Source organism: Arvicanthis niloticus, chromosome 18 (genome assembly GCF_011762505.2).
Source record: "Arvicanthis niloticus isolate mArvNil1 chromosome 18, mArvNil1.pat.X, whole genome shotgun sequence".
NCBI classification, from domain to species: Eukaryota; Metazoa; Chordata; class Mammalia; order Rodentia; family Muridae; genus Arvicanthis; species Arvicanthis niloticus.
The window spans coordinates 12,346,424-12,364,438 of NC_047675.1; the positions used below are offsets into that span (position 1 = coordinate 12,346,424).

The 18,015-nt window shown below is 56.2% G+C and overlaps 1 protein-coding gene across 4 annotated transcripts in view; it reads right to left on the reverse strand.

The window, feature by feature from the left end:
• The window catches only part of Nfix (nuclear factor I X), a 95,280-nt gene extending 79,142 nt beyond the window's left edge, over window positions 1-16,138 (reverse strand). For all 4 annotated transcript variants that reach the window (XM_034522795.2, XM_034522789.2, XM_034522792.2 and 1 more), the window contains exon 1: window positions 15,981-16,138. In XM_034522795.2, coding sequence (XP_034378686.1) covers window positions 15,981-16,007 — 27 coding nt within the window. In that variant the 5' untranslated portion in view covers window positions 16,008-16,138. The remainder of the gene's footprint in view (window positions 1-15,980) is intronic.
• Window positions 16,139-18,015: the final 1,877 nt, after the last annotated feature.

Below are 18,015 nucleotides of genomic sequence, written 5' to 3' on the forward strand. Positions count from 1 at the left end.
ACTTCTTTGGGAGCAGCTCTTAGCGCAGGATACAACAGCCTACACCCCACCCCCCACCCCCGTCCCTTCTCCTTCTCCCACAGGTTCAACGCACCCACGGGTTCTTTTTTCTACTTTTCCCTCTTCTGGCCCTGAGATGCAAGTACCCCAACTGAGCAGGTAGCAATGGCTGGAGAGACTTTGACGGCCCAAATTAAAGAAACCAACCCCAAGAGACAAACCCACGCTGATCAAGGGGACAAAATAAAATTTTTAAATGAACGTGGTTCTTGTTGTTCTGTTTCTGTCTTTAAACAATATAAAATAAACAACAACAAAAACCAGGCTGCACAAGACAATTCCCGCGGCCTGGAAGCAAGAGAGGCTGGAAGCGCATTTTCTGCCACTTAGTCACTTTTCTTGCCCGTGTTCCCTGAAGGCCAAAAGCCCCCAACCTCGGCCAAGCCACGCATAAAAATATCCCCTGATAATTCCCCGCCGCCAATGTTCCCTACAAAGCGGCAGCTTGGGGGAGTCACCCGGCTCCTGGGTCCGCAAGGCTATGGGCGGGACTGATGTCCCGGTGGCCGCCGAGGACTCCAGCTTCTGAATCTCTTAGGAAAAACACCGGAGCCCCCGGGGCCGCGCTACTCCAAAGCACATCAGCCGCCACCTGGCTCCCTTAGGCTGGACTCTGAGAAACTGAGGCAAAGAAGCTCAGGACAGCACTCCGCGCCCTAGAGGCGAGCGACGTGGGGTCGCGTGGGTAGTTCTGAATCGGGAGCCTGGACACGTCTGCGCACCGCGAGGTCCCAGGGACAGCTCGCGACGCGGACCTCAATGAGGGCTTAGCCGGTGCAAATGGTCCTGTCTGGGTGTTTGCGGTCTCTTTTCACACTAGTCCCCTTCGCTGCCCCCGAGGTAGGTGTCAGCAAGACTCACACCAGTCCCCCGCAGCCATGGTGCCACAGGCGCGCTACTGTACTTAGCCTCGACGCCCACTCCCGCCTTTTCCCGCCTGTGCGCAAAGCCCGCTATGGCCCGGGCGACCCCGCTGTCCCACCAGGCATATCGGCGGTGCAACTAGGACTGTCAGGTGCAAGGGACGATGGTCAGCGAGGTCTTCTTGCCTAGGCCCTCGGGAGACCTCGTCACCATCCCCACCCACGCTGTCCACTGTTCTGTCTAGAGACAGGAGCAGCTGCGGGTCGGGGGAATGCCACACACTGCGGTGCCAAGGGAACACCGGAGCTACTACAGAAGGCACCCGTGGGTGGGAGGCCCTTACCTATGGATAACACACAACTGGGCCTGCATGGAGGCACGTGATGGCGACCAGCGGACTGGAGAGGGGACTTAAAATCGACAAGGGGCAGTGGTGGCTGGACCTCGGGGCTTTCAGGGAGTCCCCACTGCGCTCCATCTTAGCCACTCCCACACCGGCTTCTAAATCCTGTGGCTGAGAGAGCAGTCCCGGCTGGACTTCCAAAGCATTTGGAAGCGCGCAGCCCCAAAGGCCACGGTAGACGGTCGGCTGGTGGCAATTTAGCATAGAATAGGTAGGGGGGGGGCATTAAATGGCCTCTTTGTAGATTGAGGCAAACACACACACACACACACACACACACACACGTCCTCTGACCTCAATCACCCACCACCGGGATTGTGTTTGGGGAATGCTGAAGGATCTGACCGTGCAACCCAAGTGGTCCTAGGAGGAGGTCCTCGGCCTTTAAAAACGTGAGACATCCGAAGTAAAGAGGGGAGTTCATCCTGCTTTAACCTCCCGTCCCTGCCAGGCAAAAAAAGGTTTTGCAGGTTTGGTCCGAGTCTAGAGGGGGTGAAAAGTCCTAGCACAAAGGGTGCGGGAAGGGCGAGGGAGAGTAGTACACACACACACACACACACACACACACACACACACGGTAAAACTGCAACTATAAACACTGCACAGGCAGGAGTGCCACTGGGCAGCAGCCGTCCTGGGGTGTCTGATCTAAGCCCTCAGGGATGGATGTTTGAGGGAGTGTTCTAAAAGAAAAGGAGAGGTGCGAACTAGGTCTCCCCTCCCGGCCTCCCCCCCCCCCCCCAACAGCCTGAATACTGTTTTGGAGCCAGGTGCCCGGGGCGGTCTGGCAGGTGTGTGGTTCACGTGAAACACACTCGTGTGCAGGCTTGGGAGATGCGTGCCAGCGCACTTGGAGCCACAAACGTGGGCACTAGAGGCTCTTGCAAGTACACAGATCACCTGGGTCAGGAACCTCCGTGGACGCTCACTGTAGTACACGTGCTTTAACCTCCCACGCAGGGGAGGGACTGAGAGTGTCGGGACTCCGAGGCCCGCGCTCGCGCTCGCAGTCGGGCTTCTTTAGGTGTATGTGTGCCCCCTGTGGAGTGGTAGGCCTATACATGCGCAGACGCTAGAGATTCTGATTCAAGGCGGCTTGAGACTGGTTGGAGCCAAACAGCTGGATCCTGTTTAGGTGTGTGCAAGTCCCAAAAGCCCTACTGAGGTGTCTCGGGAGTCTACATTCTACATTGCACGCTGTTCCCTGCCTGTGCGTCCTACTCTCTGGCAGCGGCCACGTGTGCCCGGGGTTGCTGTTGAGACCCAGAAGAGCTGGGATCTGGGCTCTGAGTCGGCCAAAGGGGCAGGGCCCGCACCCTGCAGGCTTCGGAGCGGTGTCGTTGAAGCAGTGTTGGTTTTGGCCGAGGCAACTCCAATGGGGGAAGCCCCGGGAGCCGGCGGGGGTGGAACAAAGGAGGGGAAAGCTAAAGAAGGCGGCTGAAAGGAGGACGGAAGCACCCTGGTACGCCGAGGGCCCCTGGGGGTAGGGGTGCAGATACATAGAGATGCTGGGGCCTGACCGGGCACAGTGATGAGATCGAGAAGTCGCCACGTGTACATGGCTGGCACAGACCTCTTACTGCTAGAGAGGACCCGAGCCTACCAACTGGATCCCCACAGGACCTTAGGCTGCCATCATCGGCAAACCACATGGCCACCCCAGCCTTACCATTATACACAAACATTTCAGACCCTCCGTTCCTGCCCATGGCACACACAGTAGCTAGCCCTCCCATAGTCCCACACATTCCCGTCCCTTTTTGTGTTGCTATGGTTGTTTTTACCAATTGGGGGGTGACTGGTTGGGTTTCTTGGTTTGGATTTTGGTTTGGGTTTTTTGAGACAAGATTCTTATTCTAGTCCAGCCTAGTCTGGAACTATGTATACCACACTGACCTCAAACTGTGGCAATCTTCCTGCCTCAGCATCTATCTCCTGAGTGCTGGGATTGCAGGCACATACCACCCCGGGTGAACGTCATCGGATTCCGGTGCCGACCGGAGCACCATTTGGAGCCAGAGAGCATCTGGATTAGAGGGGGCAGTTCAATTTGCCCCAGCTATGGACAGTTGGATGAGCAAAAGCTGCAGGTTCTGATTCATAGCCAAGCTTTTGGAAGTTCACTTTTTCCCACCTGGAATTCCTAGGAGAGGAGCCTGGGGCAGGGAAGGGGGTATGGAAGTGGGGCTGAAAGGGTGACCCAAGTAATCCCTCTACCACCACTCGGTCTAGCCCCATGGGGCAGCTGGGTTCATGGCCTCTTATTTCCTTTTCTGTAAAAGAAGCTATTCATAGTTGCCTCATGTTAGAAAGGTGTAGATCACAGGTGCTTCTGCCTGCCTGCCTACCCGCTGCCCGGTGTAGCTGCTCTGGAGATGGGTCCCTAGCTGTTATTTTGATTGTGGGGAATCTATGGCTGTGACAAGCTGTGACGCTTGGTGTGATCGCATGAGGCTGGCTGTGTGACTGTGCCGCTGTGTGTGTGTGTGTGTGTGACAGGTTGTGTGTGAGACTGTGCGTGGACGACAGATTGTGCCGGTGTGCGGCAGTGCCTGTGACAGGCTGTCACCGCGCGACAGACTGCGGGTGGCGGGTGTTGCGGGCATTGACTGTGAGTGGAGATGAGCAGTGTGTGGGGCTGGTACTGGGGGACCCTACAAACCCACCTCTGTGAGGATATACTTGACAGTGGGGGTTGTAAGCTCTCATGGCGGGTGGGGGTGACACCCCATTCTCCCCTCAAATCTTGTCTTTTTCCTTCCATTCCAGGGGGTCCACCAATTTGCAACCCTCAGAGGTGATAGGAACAGATCACATGACAAAGCCTCCCCACAGTGTCAGCTGAATGGCTCAGTCCTTGCTGGTATTTGGGTGACCTCCGCCCCCAGGAGAGTGACTAAAGACCTCAGGAGAGTGACTAAAGACCTGAGGGAATGAAAGGCCTGAGGCCTGGCTGGCTTAATGCCCTGTAACCGGTTCTCTCTCCTCCTGACCTCCTGCAGAAGGCTTGGAGACCTGGAGAAGAAAGGAAAGGGAGATGAGGACAGAGGAGACAGCCTGGGACAGGAAGAAGCAGAGAAGAGTGGGGCGCAGCTCAGTGGTGGAGCCCTTGCCTGACCTGCTCACAGCCCTGGATTAAATTCTCCAGGACTGAAGAAAAGAGAAAAAGGAAAGCCAGGGAAGGTTAGAGAAGTCAAGACAGTAAGGTTGACACAGGTTATTCCAGGGGACATGAGAACTTGGAAGAGATGGCCTGTGTGGGGTTAGGGCCTCTGGGTGGGATCAGTACACACCTTGTTACAGTCACACAGTCAGGATGGGATTAATGCCAGCCACCTCCTAGAAGTGCCATTCAAATAACAGGCCCCATGCTCAGAGCTGAGCTGGGGGCTCAACCCTTTAGGACACACCAGGAAGCCCAAACACAGCTGAAAAACAGCCAGGTCAGGCCCCAATCCAGGAATTCTAACCAGTGTGGAACTCAACTCTCCAGCTACTCAGCACCCCTCTGTGGGCAGGGAAACTGAGGCTGGGGAGACTTATCCAAGAATGCCCAGAACCCCAAAACAGAAAAATTACTCTGAGCATCTAACTGTGTGATAACCGCAAAGGGACAAAGCCTCCCGGCTGGAAAAATTCTGGGGACTCAGGCTAGGGGCCACTACTTTGTGTCACACACAAGGAACACGTTTCAGGCCTCCTTCCTCAGTGTGTGTTACATGGTATGGCTAGCTCGATGCAGTCTCTGGTGTGCATGCTCCAGGAAGATATGTGTGCCCTGAGTATGTCTGCTCTGAGTGTCCGCTCAGGGCCAGCCCCTGCTACAGAGGGGGAGAGGCACGAAAGCACACCCCCCTCATCCGAAAGTGTGTCTTTGATACTTGCAGCCTCGGCAGCGAAAAACAAGTTTCCACAGGGCCGCCTTGGGCTGAGGCCAGGCCGTCCTCAAATAACATTTGAAGTTACTTAGCAAACTTTGTTTAGTGCACAGAGACTCGGGCAGCGGGCTTGGGGGAGGGGGGTAGCAAACCGGTTCCTCCAAAGTCCCCTGTCCCTCTGGGGGGCACACGTCCTTAATACCAGGCTTGGTCAGTCCCATCCCTGCTTTGGAGAGGGAGAGCAGGAACCCAGTAGCTCCAGGAAGAACTTGAGGGGAAGGGTGTGGGCACGTCATCCATGAAGACTCCCTTTTGCCTGCCGACACCTGGCATGCAGATAACAGCCACTCTGGTCTTCTGGATGTCCAGAGGCTAGCACAAGCCCTGAGGGGTTTTCAGAAAGGAAAGAATCCCTACTTACCAGAAGCCCAGCTCTGCCCACCTTGAGGCTAAATGAAGAGGCAGGTCAGCCAACTGGCTTAGAGGACAAGCCCATTCCAGACATGCAGATAAGTAACCAGCAAGCCCCTGATACCCACATGCCCACACCTCCAAAAACCCCATTTTTGGTCCCAGCCCTAAGCGGCAGAAAAGGCTGAGAGAGCCAACAATGGCGGGGTTGGAAGTGAGGTTGGCGCCTACAGGAAGGGGAAGGGAGGTGATGCCAGGAATGGTGAGCCATAGCAGGCAGAGAAGGATGAAGAGAAAGAAAGAACACTAGGGAAAGATGGAAGCCAGGCAGACATCTTTGCCAAGCTCTGGGCTGCAAAGGGGCAGCGGGCAAAGCAGCTCCAAGTCCTTCCAAGGAGTAGGCATGGGGGGGACCAGGCCCCAGGCTGCACGGGACAGGCAGGGGACTGGAGGTGCCCAGCATGCCCCCCCCCCCGCGCGCCTGCACAAGCTCCGAAATGGAGACTGGCACTAGCAGCCGCTCGGCTCTGCCCAGGCACAGGGTGGGGGTGGGGGCAGGCAGGGGGCCAAACCAAATGCCACCAGGCTGGGTATGGTGGTTGCCAGCCTTTAGCATTGATCCTGTCCTAGGCCCCTGCCTAGAGCCCTTGATTTGGGAACTTTAGAATATAGGGGTCTAGTGGCCCAGTGAGAGTTTAGAGGCCCAGAATGCAAAGCCAGGCCCCCCGAAAAGTATGGCAGGACCCCAAGACTCTGCAAAGATGGTGTAGCCTGGTGCTGCCAGGGTGACAGGCTGAGGTAAAAATAAACCAGGCCCACCCCCAGGAGCTAAATCCAGGGCTCCAGGTGGAAGTGCTACTCTGGGCTACCAGTTGCCCCCACCCCACCCCCTGGCTCAGAGTGCCACGGTCAAAATTTCAGTGCCTGCCCAAGTCCAGATTCTGTACAGACGAGGACAGAGCCATTCTGTCCCCAGGTCTTAGGTAGACACCATATGCTGTGTCACACAGATGCAGAAAGGATGGCTGCAGATGGACAGGCCATTGGTCTTGGGTTCTGGCAGACAGTGCTGAGCCCCTCTCCCTTAACCTCTAGGCTTCCTCTCCACGAGAGTGATGGAGGGTAATGGAAATTGGTAGCCAGGCCCACTCTGCTAACCCTGCATTGCCTACACTCTGAGGGCCCAGGCCCCCTCTGCTAACCCTGCACTGCCTACATTCTGAGGGCCCTGCTGAGCTCATTCCCACAGCACCTAGCACAGTCCCAAGGACAGGACACACCCTTGTTTATCGGGCTTGCTGTCTGCCTTCCCACTGGGGCTGGCACCTTTGCTGGTTTTGCACCATGCCGAGCCCCCAGGGCCTAGAACAGGGCCTGGCACCCAGGAGGTGCCTAGTAAATATTTGTCAAAGGAATGCACAGGCCCCCTGGCTGTACCCCTAGCACACAGGCTCCGGCTGGGTGCCCAGCAAGGTGTGGGAGAGGGCAACGGGCCTGCTGTGCCGAGGGGCAGGCCTGACTAATGGGAGTCTAAGTGTGGAAGACCACCTTTATTAAACAGAACATCCCAAAGGTCAGAGTCATAAGGTAGGGACAACCAGGACTGAGGCTGAGGCACGTTTCACATCAGGGATTAGGGGAAGGCCAAGGAAAGGGCTGCCTCATCCGCAGGACTCAAAGGAGTGGAGATCAGGAACCCGCGGAGGCCACACAGCCTCCTGCTCTTGATCCTAGCACTACATACAGCTTCCCTGGATCTCATTTAGTCATATATACGATCAAGGGCATGGGTTCATATTCCTGGGCAATTTTAGAGCATTTTCTGCAAACCAGTTCTCCCTATGAAGACCAGGCTGGCCTCAAACTACATAAAGACCTTCCTGCCTTTGACTCTGAAGTGCTGAAATTAAAGGCAAACCACCACACTCAATATACTGAGACAGGGCCGGGCTATTTAAACCAAGCTGGTCTGAAACTTGTAATCCTCCTGCCTCAGCCTCCCAAGTACTAGAATTAAAAGGGGTTCACCTCCTCGGGCTGGAGAGTTGGCTTAATGATTACTCTTATAGAAGACCCAGGTTTAATACCTAGCACCCAGTGCCAGGGGATGCAACACCTTCTGACCTCTGACCTCTTTAGGTACCAGGTACACATGTGGTACACAAGTATACATGCAGGCAAAACACTCATACACATAAAATAAAAATATTTTTACAAGTCAGAGTTTACCCCCATGCTAGCCACAACCCTGCTTTCTAAATAAAACCCAGAAAGGCTGAGTGATGTGTCTAGGGTCACAGAGGGAGCCTCAGACCCAGGATTCCAACCTGGAAAGCCTCTCTCCCCTAAGAGTAAACCTTGCCTCACACAAAAGAAAATGAGGGCATGCACTCAGAGGGCTCTATCTAGCCCAAGAGCCAACACGGTCAGCTCTCTGTACACATTCACCATGGGCTATAATTTTTAGGATAAATATCCCTTTTGATATTCCTCTACAAAAGGCTTCTTCTAGCCACTGTTCTGCTACCTACGGCTTTCTTCTCTTCTTTCGGGGTCAGAAGAGGAAACCAAAAGCTGAAGACTTGGAGTAAGGGCCGCTGAGCACCTCAGGGCTGGGTTCAGGCCCAGCCCTGCAAAGGGACAACGGCCAAAGGATGAGACCCCACAAAGAAGACACGGCAGAATTCGGCTTCGTCCCATTTTCTGTTCTCTGTGGCTGCAAGGCATTGTGAGTAGATATCTCAGCTCTGGGGTCCAGAAAACCAGCAAAGTCCTGGGCACACGTGGACACATCCCACAGGCTAAGCCAGAGAGCCAGGGCTCTAAATTCTATAACAGATCAGGGCTGACTCAGTCATGTGACTCAGTCATCCAGTAATGTGGCCCCAGTAAGGGTACTCTCATTTGAGGGCCTATTTCTAACCTGGCCCAACTGTGGCCAAACGCAAACTAATAATATAGGGGTGTCACTGTGCCTGGGTTCACATGTGTGCAGTTGCACAGGGGACAATGTCTAGGTCTGTGTAAGACCCTGTGCTAGCTAGCCGTTTTGTCTTACTTACACGTGATATGTATCCGTGTATCATGGGTGTGGAGCATCAGCTATATCTATGTGTTTATTATTGGACATGCTTGCAAAGTAGTGTTTCAGACCTTATTGGGGCTGGATTATTCTTTGTAGCGGGGTGACCTGTACAGTATCCCTGGCTTCCACCCACTCGTTGCCTGTGACGCCCCTTTATGTGTGCCAACCAAATGTTTCCAGACATTTCCTGTTGGGTAAAATCACTCTGAAGTACTGGGCTGAGGGATTTATCTGTGTCCATTCATGTGTCCAAGAGTGTTCTATTGCATGTATAGTACAGGCATGTTTCTGCATCTGGTGTGTGTGTGTGTGTGTGTGTGTGTGTGTGTGTGTGTGTGTGTTGTGTTGATCATATGTGCTGTGTCACTGTGTGCATGTGTTTGTGGGTTCCGTGGGTTCCTGTGTGTTGGGTGGTTGTGGTCTGGACTGTGCTTCACAGCCTGTGGTTGTGTGACTTTGAGTCCCCATGCATCTCCTCCCACACGTGGCTCCCTGCCTGTCATGCGCACTGATATGCTGGGGTGCGGCTGGGTATCTGTAGGTGTGTGTAGGGGGGGACTCTCTTTGTATGTACACGTCTGTGTGTGCGTGTGCACACACGTTTATGTTGGAGGGAGGTTTGGGTTGCCAATGTGACTCTCTGTGCCCACCTGTGCCAGTGGGTGTATGACTTTGTATGAGACAGACCCAGAATAAACTCCCCCATCAGATGACTGCACTGAAACTGCTATTTCCCTGGACCCACCTAGATGATTTGTGCCCTTCTCCCCTGAGCTTCAGACTAAAAGTCACCTCCTGAGACATGGGAGTGGTGCTGAATGCACCTCAGAATCATGCCTCCCTCCAGCTTGTCTCACAGACTCAGGTGGGGACAGATAGACCCTTCTCTGGTCCGACCTGTGCTAGGAATGCTGCCACCCGCTTTGGCAGAGAGAGCTGGGTCCCAGCAATGGAGGTGGGCACTGACCCCTGCCCACTGCTGGCCGCCACCCTCAGCTCCCTTCAGGGTGGGGTTTGGTGGGTAGAAAGCTCCCCAGTGCAACCCAGCATCTGATTGGCTGCGCAGAGCCGCAGTGCCCGATACCCACCTCCCCTCTCTGGCTGGCGCAGCCACATCGGTAGTGGTGGCAAACGCGGCTCTGAGTTCTGGGCACAGCTGCGCCTCACAGAGGCCTGCCAGCCCCACCAGAAGCCAGACACCCCAGCTCTGTGCCCCCGACCCCTCCCTGCCCGCCTGCTCAACCTGGCAGCATAGCCACCCTGCCCACTGTCCCCTCAGGCTGCCAGGCCCAATCCCCCTCATCCCTTCACCCTCTGGGCCTGGGCCCCCCTTGGCCAAGCCTACTCTGGGGCCCAAGTCCCTGCTAGAGGCTGCTCCCGCCCTCAGAGGGGGCTCCTAAGGAGGGGGAGGTGTTGAGGAAGGGGTGGGGGTGGGGAGCTAGCCCTTCTTCCTTTAGTGAGTGAGCCCAGAGCTGGAGCCAAAAATCGAGGAGGAGAGATATTCAGAGAGAGCCAAGATGCGTTTGGCAGGAGAGAGAGGGAGAGAGGGAGCGGGAGGGGGAGGGAAGGGAGGAGGGAGAGAGGGAAGAGCTGGAGAAAGGGGGAAGGAAAGAGGGCCTCAGTTTCCAAATCTGAACCCTCAGAGCCTCCCAGGGATACCAAGTGGCTCTGGGGTATGGACCCCAAGGCAAGCCTGGCAACGGGGTGCTGAGGACTCTAGGGACAGTGGCCTCAGGCCCACAGAGACAGCCGAAAACCCAGCTGGCCAGACCAGGGCAGCCACAGGCAGAAGCCAAAATCAATGTGCACTGAACAGACAGGGGGAGGTCTATGGGCGGCCCCAACACACCCGCACCTTGCCTGCACAATGAGCTTCTGTCCACGACAGGCAGAGGACAGCAGGGCCCACAGCAGGGCCACCATGGCCACACAACCTCATGGGAAGGGACAAGAGGCCAGCCTGCTTCCAGCTGCTAAGCCGAGGGACATCATGGGCGTCATGCATGATGCCCAGAAGCCAAGCAATGACTGAGAGAAGGGCCATGTGGTAAGACACAGCAGTCACAGGGACAAGCCCGGGATATACAACGACATGGGGGCGGGGGCTGGCACACACAGATACATGCTGGCATGTATGTGAGTGCAGGCTGACACATGTGTGAGCTACCGATACACACTTAGCAGTGACTATTTTCCTTCCAGAAATATACAGGCCAATTCATTGTTCTAGGAGGGACCTGCCTGTCACTGTGACAGTCACTACACTCTGAAGCCCAGCCACAGTGGTGGTAACGGTGACTGCTACAGTGTTACCAAAGGCCTGGACAAGGACATGGCACAGAGGCATGAACATGTGTGGTGATGCACACATCAGCCACACTGTCACCAAACACATAAGAGGAAAAATGTGAGACAGTCCTTAAAGTCGAATGCAGGTAGCACCTATCAACAAACTCAAAAAACAACTGGAAAGGAACATCCACATGGTCATACTGGGCCCCGACGATGTGGTGGCTGGAAGACCACCTGGCATCCTGGTCAAGATACAGGAATCTTGAGAACCTTGGCAGCCTATTACAGACATTCCTTCATCCTCCTGGCCCCACACCCAGGACTTTGGTGACAGGAAGGTAGACACCCCTCTTGTTCGTCAACCCAGCTTACCAGGGACTGAAGCTGTATGTCCAGTACCAAGTTGGAGAAAGTAGGTAGGGGTCTTCTCTGCCTGTCGTGACCAACTGGAGGAAGGGTGCTGAAGGACCACCTAAATTCCAGCCCCATTCCTGGGGGCAGAGAATCTATGCAGTTCAAAACATGTGGATCCAGAGTCACCACAGCTATTGCCGTGGTGGTGATCCTGTGTGGGCACAGGATCGTGCCCACAGCTATCGCTGTCACGTGCTCGCACAGTGTCCTGTCCTATGGTGGATCCCCATCACAATCAGTGCAGATGTGTAAGTGGCTTGGAACAGTGGGGACATCTCTAAGTCACTAACATGATGAACCAAGTCTCCATGCTTTGTCCTGCTTCCATCCAGAACCGAGGGTGCTCACACACTCTTCACCAAGAGATACCTGGCTCCCATTAGACCCGGAAGGCCATCTCGCGCCAGTCACCTTGCCCTACTATGAAGTCTGTCACCCTTGGCTTAGTCTACAGGACTCCAATAAGAGAAAAAGAGCCGAGCCCTGTCCTTCCAAGTTCTTGCTTCCTCCTCCAGGAAGTACATGGGGACTGCCACAGTGGCAAAAGGCTCCAACTCTTTTCTTGCTTTCATGATCAACCTTCTCTATGCAGGGAGGGTCCAGATGATGACAACCAATATAATGACAGGGACATGTCTCAAGCACACATCACATGCTCAGCATGGCAGTGAGTTGCATTACAGGGCGTAAAGATATACATGTACTTCACAGACCAGGGAACCCTGTACTTTTAAGTCCCAAGACCAGGAGATGCAGAGAGAAAACTTAACCCCCCTGCTGACTAGTCCTTGACCTCTGCCGCCACACCCTCCATCTGCAGCCCTGGAAACTGCATAAGACACTCATGTCTAGGCCAAGAACCCAAGCTCCTTTGGGGGATGTAGTAACCCAACAGAGCGATGGCTCTGAATTCAGCCAGGCCCACCACCTGAACATCTCCCAGGACCCCAGTGTGGTGCCAAAAGTAACCCAACTTGTGTCTGTCTCATTTTTACGTTAGGGATTGGAGGTGTGTGCGAAGCCAGAGGCACAGAGAGAAAAGCCAGCATCTCCAGGCGTTGTGGTTCATACCTGTGGTCCGAGCTCTTAGGAGTGGAGACAGAGACAAGGGGGTCAAGAGTTTAAGGCTATCTTTAATACACTGCTAGCCTGGGCTGCATGACATCCTGCCTCAACTGAACAAACAAAAGCAAAACTACCAAGATGGAGCATTGTGGTCCACTCCTGTAGCCCCAGGATGACTGCTGTAAGCTCAAGGCCGGCCTGGGCTACGCGGTGAGACATCCATATCAAGAAACAAATGAAAAATAAACTGTGAGTACCAGTTCAAGAACAAAGAGCAGTCCATAGTTTGCAGGGTCAGAAGAGTGGCCATAGTGAGCCAGAAAAAAAGCCACTGCCATGGGGAAGAGACAAAGGGCAGGTCCAGTTCACCTTCAAGTGTGTACACGACTGTGCAAGATCAAAGGTTCTACGATCACCATGGGGACGATTGGCAGAGGTGCCCATCCAAGTGTGATCCTATCTGTGTACATCCATGTGTATCGTTGTGTGTTCACAACTGTCTGCATACTAGCATATATGTTCTTGTAGCCACAAGTGGGAAGACATGGACGTGTATGTAGGTGTTAGAGAAAGTCTTGTTCACAACTTGAAAGCCAATGATGTCATGTCTCTATGTAAAGATATATGCCCACCGCCCTCCGTCCTCAACCTTGTGTGCACATTCATACCTACTGTGGCCGAGTTTGTGTCAAGGGAACCGTGACTCTGGGAGCTACTACGGTTTCTGTGACATATCCACACATTGCCGGCCTGTCTTGAGAGTGACGTGTGTAAAAGTGTTGGTGTTTATGAACACAGGCACACAGTTTGGCCTTGGTGGCTATGTGACAGGAAGATTTTCATGTCTGAACATACATGGATGGTACACGCATACCATCCCAAGAGGCACATGTGTGTTGAAGTGTATGACAAGAGCTCTGTGTCTAGATGTGACGGTGATTACAGTGTTTATGATCTCCCCTTGGTGGTGACAGTACGTGTGTGTGTGTGTGTGTGTGTGTGTCCATCACTGAGAGGCCCACGGAGTCCACCCGATTCCTGATGTCCACCTGAGACTCAGGCCTGTGGCTGGAAAGGGCTTCAGCAGAACGGCCCCACCCACCGCTGGATCAGTCTCTTTTCTAGGAGGTCCTTCCCACTACCCTTCCTCTTGCCAGCCCCACCAAGCCCTGCTGCTCCAAGCTTGCTTCTGTTCAATCATTTATTGACTTTAAAATTGAAGCCAATTCTGGTTTAGGGGGAAAGAAAGAAAGAAAGAAAGAAAGAAAGAAGAAAGAGAGGGTGAGGGGGTATAGAGAGAGTCTGAGAGTGAAATGGGGGTGGCCAGAGCCAAACCAGAGACAGGGACAGAGGGACAGCTAGAAATACAGGGCAGAGATGACAAGGAACAGACAAAGAGCAGAGATAGCGAAACACAAAAAAAGGCCAGCCAGTGAAAGAGGTTGTTGGAGAAGCAAAGATGGAAGGCAAGCTATGGCAGTAGAAAGGTTTGTGAAAAGAGACGTGGCCGAGAGACAGGGACAGCCAGACCCTGATGACCGAAGGCTGCCAAGGACCCTAAGCAAAGGGGTTTCCCTGCCCACCATGCAGGGCTGGCAGACTGGTGAGATTGTGCCCACTCCCCTCCCAGGCAGCCTGGCATGTGCAAGCTGTAACTCGCACAGATTGGAGCCCGTATTCCCTTCTGGAGTGCCACAGAGCCAAGCCCAGGCCATCACCCCAAATCTGGGGGCCATCCCAGTCCCTCCGTAGCCTTGGCACCAGTGTATCAGCTGGCATTTTCTCTCCAGCAGTGGGTGCTTCACCTGACCCATGGGTGAGGAGGGGGCAAGCCCAGATGTCTGGCAAGGTTGGAGTGGAGGCAGGCTAGCAGCCTGGTAGACAAGGTAGCTGCTGGAGCATGGGGTCTTTGTCCCACTAGACCTCAGACATCAGCTAGAGAGACGAGCAGATCATCAATCACCCTGAAGGTAGCCACAGCTCAGATCTAGATAGCTGACCAGGTCCTCCTGTGGGGAACCCAACATAGGGTAGGTAGTTGACAACTTGAAGGAACAGACCCACACTGCTATGGTGGTCAGACTGGCCCTTAATGCCTACAGGACAGGGAAGCACGGCCTCCTAGGCTGACACACACACATGCATGTGATTTGTACTGGAAGACACACCATCTCGCCTGGTCATCGGTGTTTGTGCCACGCAGTCTGGCCACTGCCAGCCTATGGGGGAGTCACATACAGACTCTAGACACATAGACACACAGACAACTAGTCCCTGGGACTACAAGAGCGCTGTCGTTGGAATTGTAACCCGCCTGCATATACCTTCATGCCCTTCAAAACATCCTGGCATGCTTCTCACATACCTGGCCATATATATACACCATGGGTGTGTGTTTCCACTCTAAGGTGGTGGCACTTTTAGTACTTGTCTGAAAGGGCTCTGGCTTAGCAAAGGGGGCCATCAGGGACTCAGGGTTGGCCTAAAGAGCTCCCATAGACAGGCCTGGCCAGCAGGCAAGGCTAGAGAACCTCCATAAATCCCCTCTGCCTGCCGAAATCTGTCACCTGCCCTGGCCTAGTCCTGCAGATATAGCTGTGAGGCCCCTCTAGGTCTGGGCTGGGCTGGCCCGTGCCCTCTCAGAGCGCTAGAAAGAGTGGGGTGACAGATCAGGCGTGCTCCAGGCCTCAGCCTCCGCTACACACTGCGCAGGGAACTTCGCTGGAGGCGGGACGCGTTCTCGCGCTCGCGCTCCCGAAGCACGCCAAGGTCGGCGCTGCTGTGCCCGAGGCTGACCCGACGGCTGATCCCAACAGGGTCGACCTGCGGTGGCCACCGCTACTCCCGCCCTTCCCGCCTGCGGGTGGCGGACCGGGATTCCCCGGGGCACTTCCAGGTCCACGCCGTGGCGATCCTGGTCTTTGAGACCGGAAAGTTTGCACGGAGGAAAAGTTTGGGGCCGGGGAGCCGCGTCTGCAAACGTCCAGGATCCGCAGAGAGGCGCGGCCCGGGCTGGCAGCACGCCCGTCCCTCCCTCCCCTCCCCTGCCCCTCCGAAATTTGGGAGCCCCGCCATTTTCTCAGCCCCGCTCCCATGCGAGGCCTGAACAAAGACTTTGGGGAGACGCCCGGGCCGCTCGGGCCGCCCGGGGCACCCCAGCCGCACGCACAGCGGCTGCCCACACGCCCGCCACTGCCACCCCGGGGCGGCCGCGCCGCGCCGCGCGCAGGGAACGCCGCCCGCCCGTGCTCCCCGGCGCCCCGGGGCCACTCTGCCTCCTGCCGCCGTGTCACCCTGCCCGCCCGCGCCTGCCACCACACCGCGTCGCCGCGCAGCAGCAGGGGTCCGCTGTCCGCCGCGCCCCGCGGCGCGCGCTCGCCCCTCGCCCCCATCTCCACGCACTCCCGCCGCGCGCCCCGGGGCAGCGCCCCCCGCGCCCCGCCCGCTGCCCGCGCGCCTGCGGGACCCCGGCCCGGCCCTCCCGGGGCGCGGGGGCGGCGGCCGGTACCTGGGTGAGGCAGTACGGGGAGTACATCGCTGGGCGCCCGGGCGCGAGCGCGGAGGCCGGCCGCGGCGAGGGCAGGCCCGGCAGGCGGCGTCGCGCTGGCTGGCGCTCGGGCTCCGGCTCCGCTCGCTCCGGCCTCCGCCGCGCGGCGCCCGCCCGGCCCGCGGCCCCGCTCGGCCCGCCGCCGCTCCGCGCTCACAGGCTCGGCCCCGCGGGCTCCGGGCCGCCGCCGCCGCGCTCGCCGCTGCCTCTCGCGTCCGCCGCCGCCGCCGCCGCCACCGCCGCCGCCGCCGCCGCGCGTCTACTCCATGCCGCCGCCGCTCGGCCGCTCGCCCTCGCCCGCCACCGCCGCCGCCGCCGCCGCCGCCGCGCTGTGAAAGTGAAAGTTTAGACAAAGTTTGGAAGCGGCGCACTCCGGGGAGAGGGAGCGGGCGGGCGGCGCGGGCGGGAGGAGGGGCGCGGGGAGGGGCGGGCGGGGCGGGCGAGCGCGGCCGGCGCGCACACACATGCACACACGCACACACGCACACACACATACACGCGGGGACGCACACCGACGCGGCCGCCCCGACACGTGCTGGCCGGCGTTCGGGCGCTGACACACGCTGACACGCAGCAGGGCTTGGACGGGCACAAATGTCACGGAGGAACGCAGGGCCTATTCCTCATGGAGTCACAGTAGACGGCGGTGCACACCGGGCACAGACACGAGCAAGAGCCACACACCACCTACTGTCACATGTCGTCCCAATGCGGACCGACAAGGAGAACCACACTAATGTTCATGCACGTGCCACACACGTTCCTGCAGAATACTCACACACACACACACACACACACACGAACACACAACCATACCTTGTCACACTCCAGACACACAATGACACATCAACACACAGCCAAGCCAAAATATCTTGAAAGACAGCTGTGGCAACCCAGTCACAGAGTGACACTGACACAGGGGAACCCCAATACAAAGGACACAAAGTGTCACTGTACAGGGGCACAAACACACACATCACACGTTGTGTTGTCCATATATACCCCAGGCCTAGGGCACACTGATCTACAATCCAGATAGCTAAACAGCTGGCGGGTTCTATAGAGACTCTCCCAAGTAACACACACACACACACACACACACACACACACACACCACCCTTACCCTTTATATGTTTCTCATACCTTTGCACGCGTCCCGGGACTTGGGAACATTATCTGTTTTGTGGTGAAACTCCAGCCCCTGTTGCAGGCCCAGGATTCCCCATTTCCACTGCAGATGGGAATGAGGTGGGGTGAGTTGGCATGTGTCTGCAATGCCTGCACTCGGAAGCTCCAAGAGGAAGACTATGACTGAGCTGTAGACCAGCCTGGGCTACACAGTTCTGAGGCTGGCTCAGGCTCTGTACTGAGACCCTGTTTCAAAACAAGCAACAGAGAGAGAAAGGAAAAGACTTCACAGAGAGGAAGGGAAGCAGGAGTCGGGGGAAGAGGATACTGGAAACTCTGAAGTAGGATATAGAGAACTCTTGGGTGACCCTAGGTTGGGTGGGAAGGCTGTGCCTCAGTCCCCAGGCAGCTGCTTCCTAGTGCCAGGTGCAGCTAGCACCTTGTCAGGCTCCTGCACCAAGAAGCTGTGGCAATTCTCAGCAATGCATTGTCTGACGGGGGTGGCATAGGTTCCCAGGTGTGTGTGGGTGAGTGTGTAGGGGCTAGCAGGCACAAGGATGTGTATGCAGAAATGTCCCTGGATGCTATGCCCCTTGTTCCAAAACCTCTGAGATAGGACGGCGAGTGATGTGCCTGTGGCGTCTGGTGTGGGTCTGAGCAAGGCCAATTGTGTGTGTGTGTGTGTGTGTGTGTGTGCTCAGTATATTCTGAGTAGTGACGTGGGTGTGGCTGTACCCATGGAGGTGTCTATGAGTCAGCAAAGGTGCCTTCCACCTCCCTATGCGAGGCACAGGGGACATAGCGGGACAGGGAACACTGGTCACTGGTGGAAATGTCACTCAGAGGAGGTGAGGCCACAGGACACCTG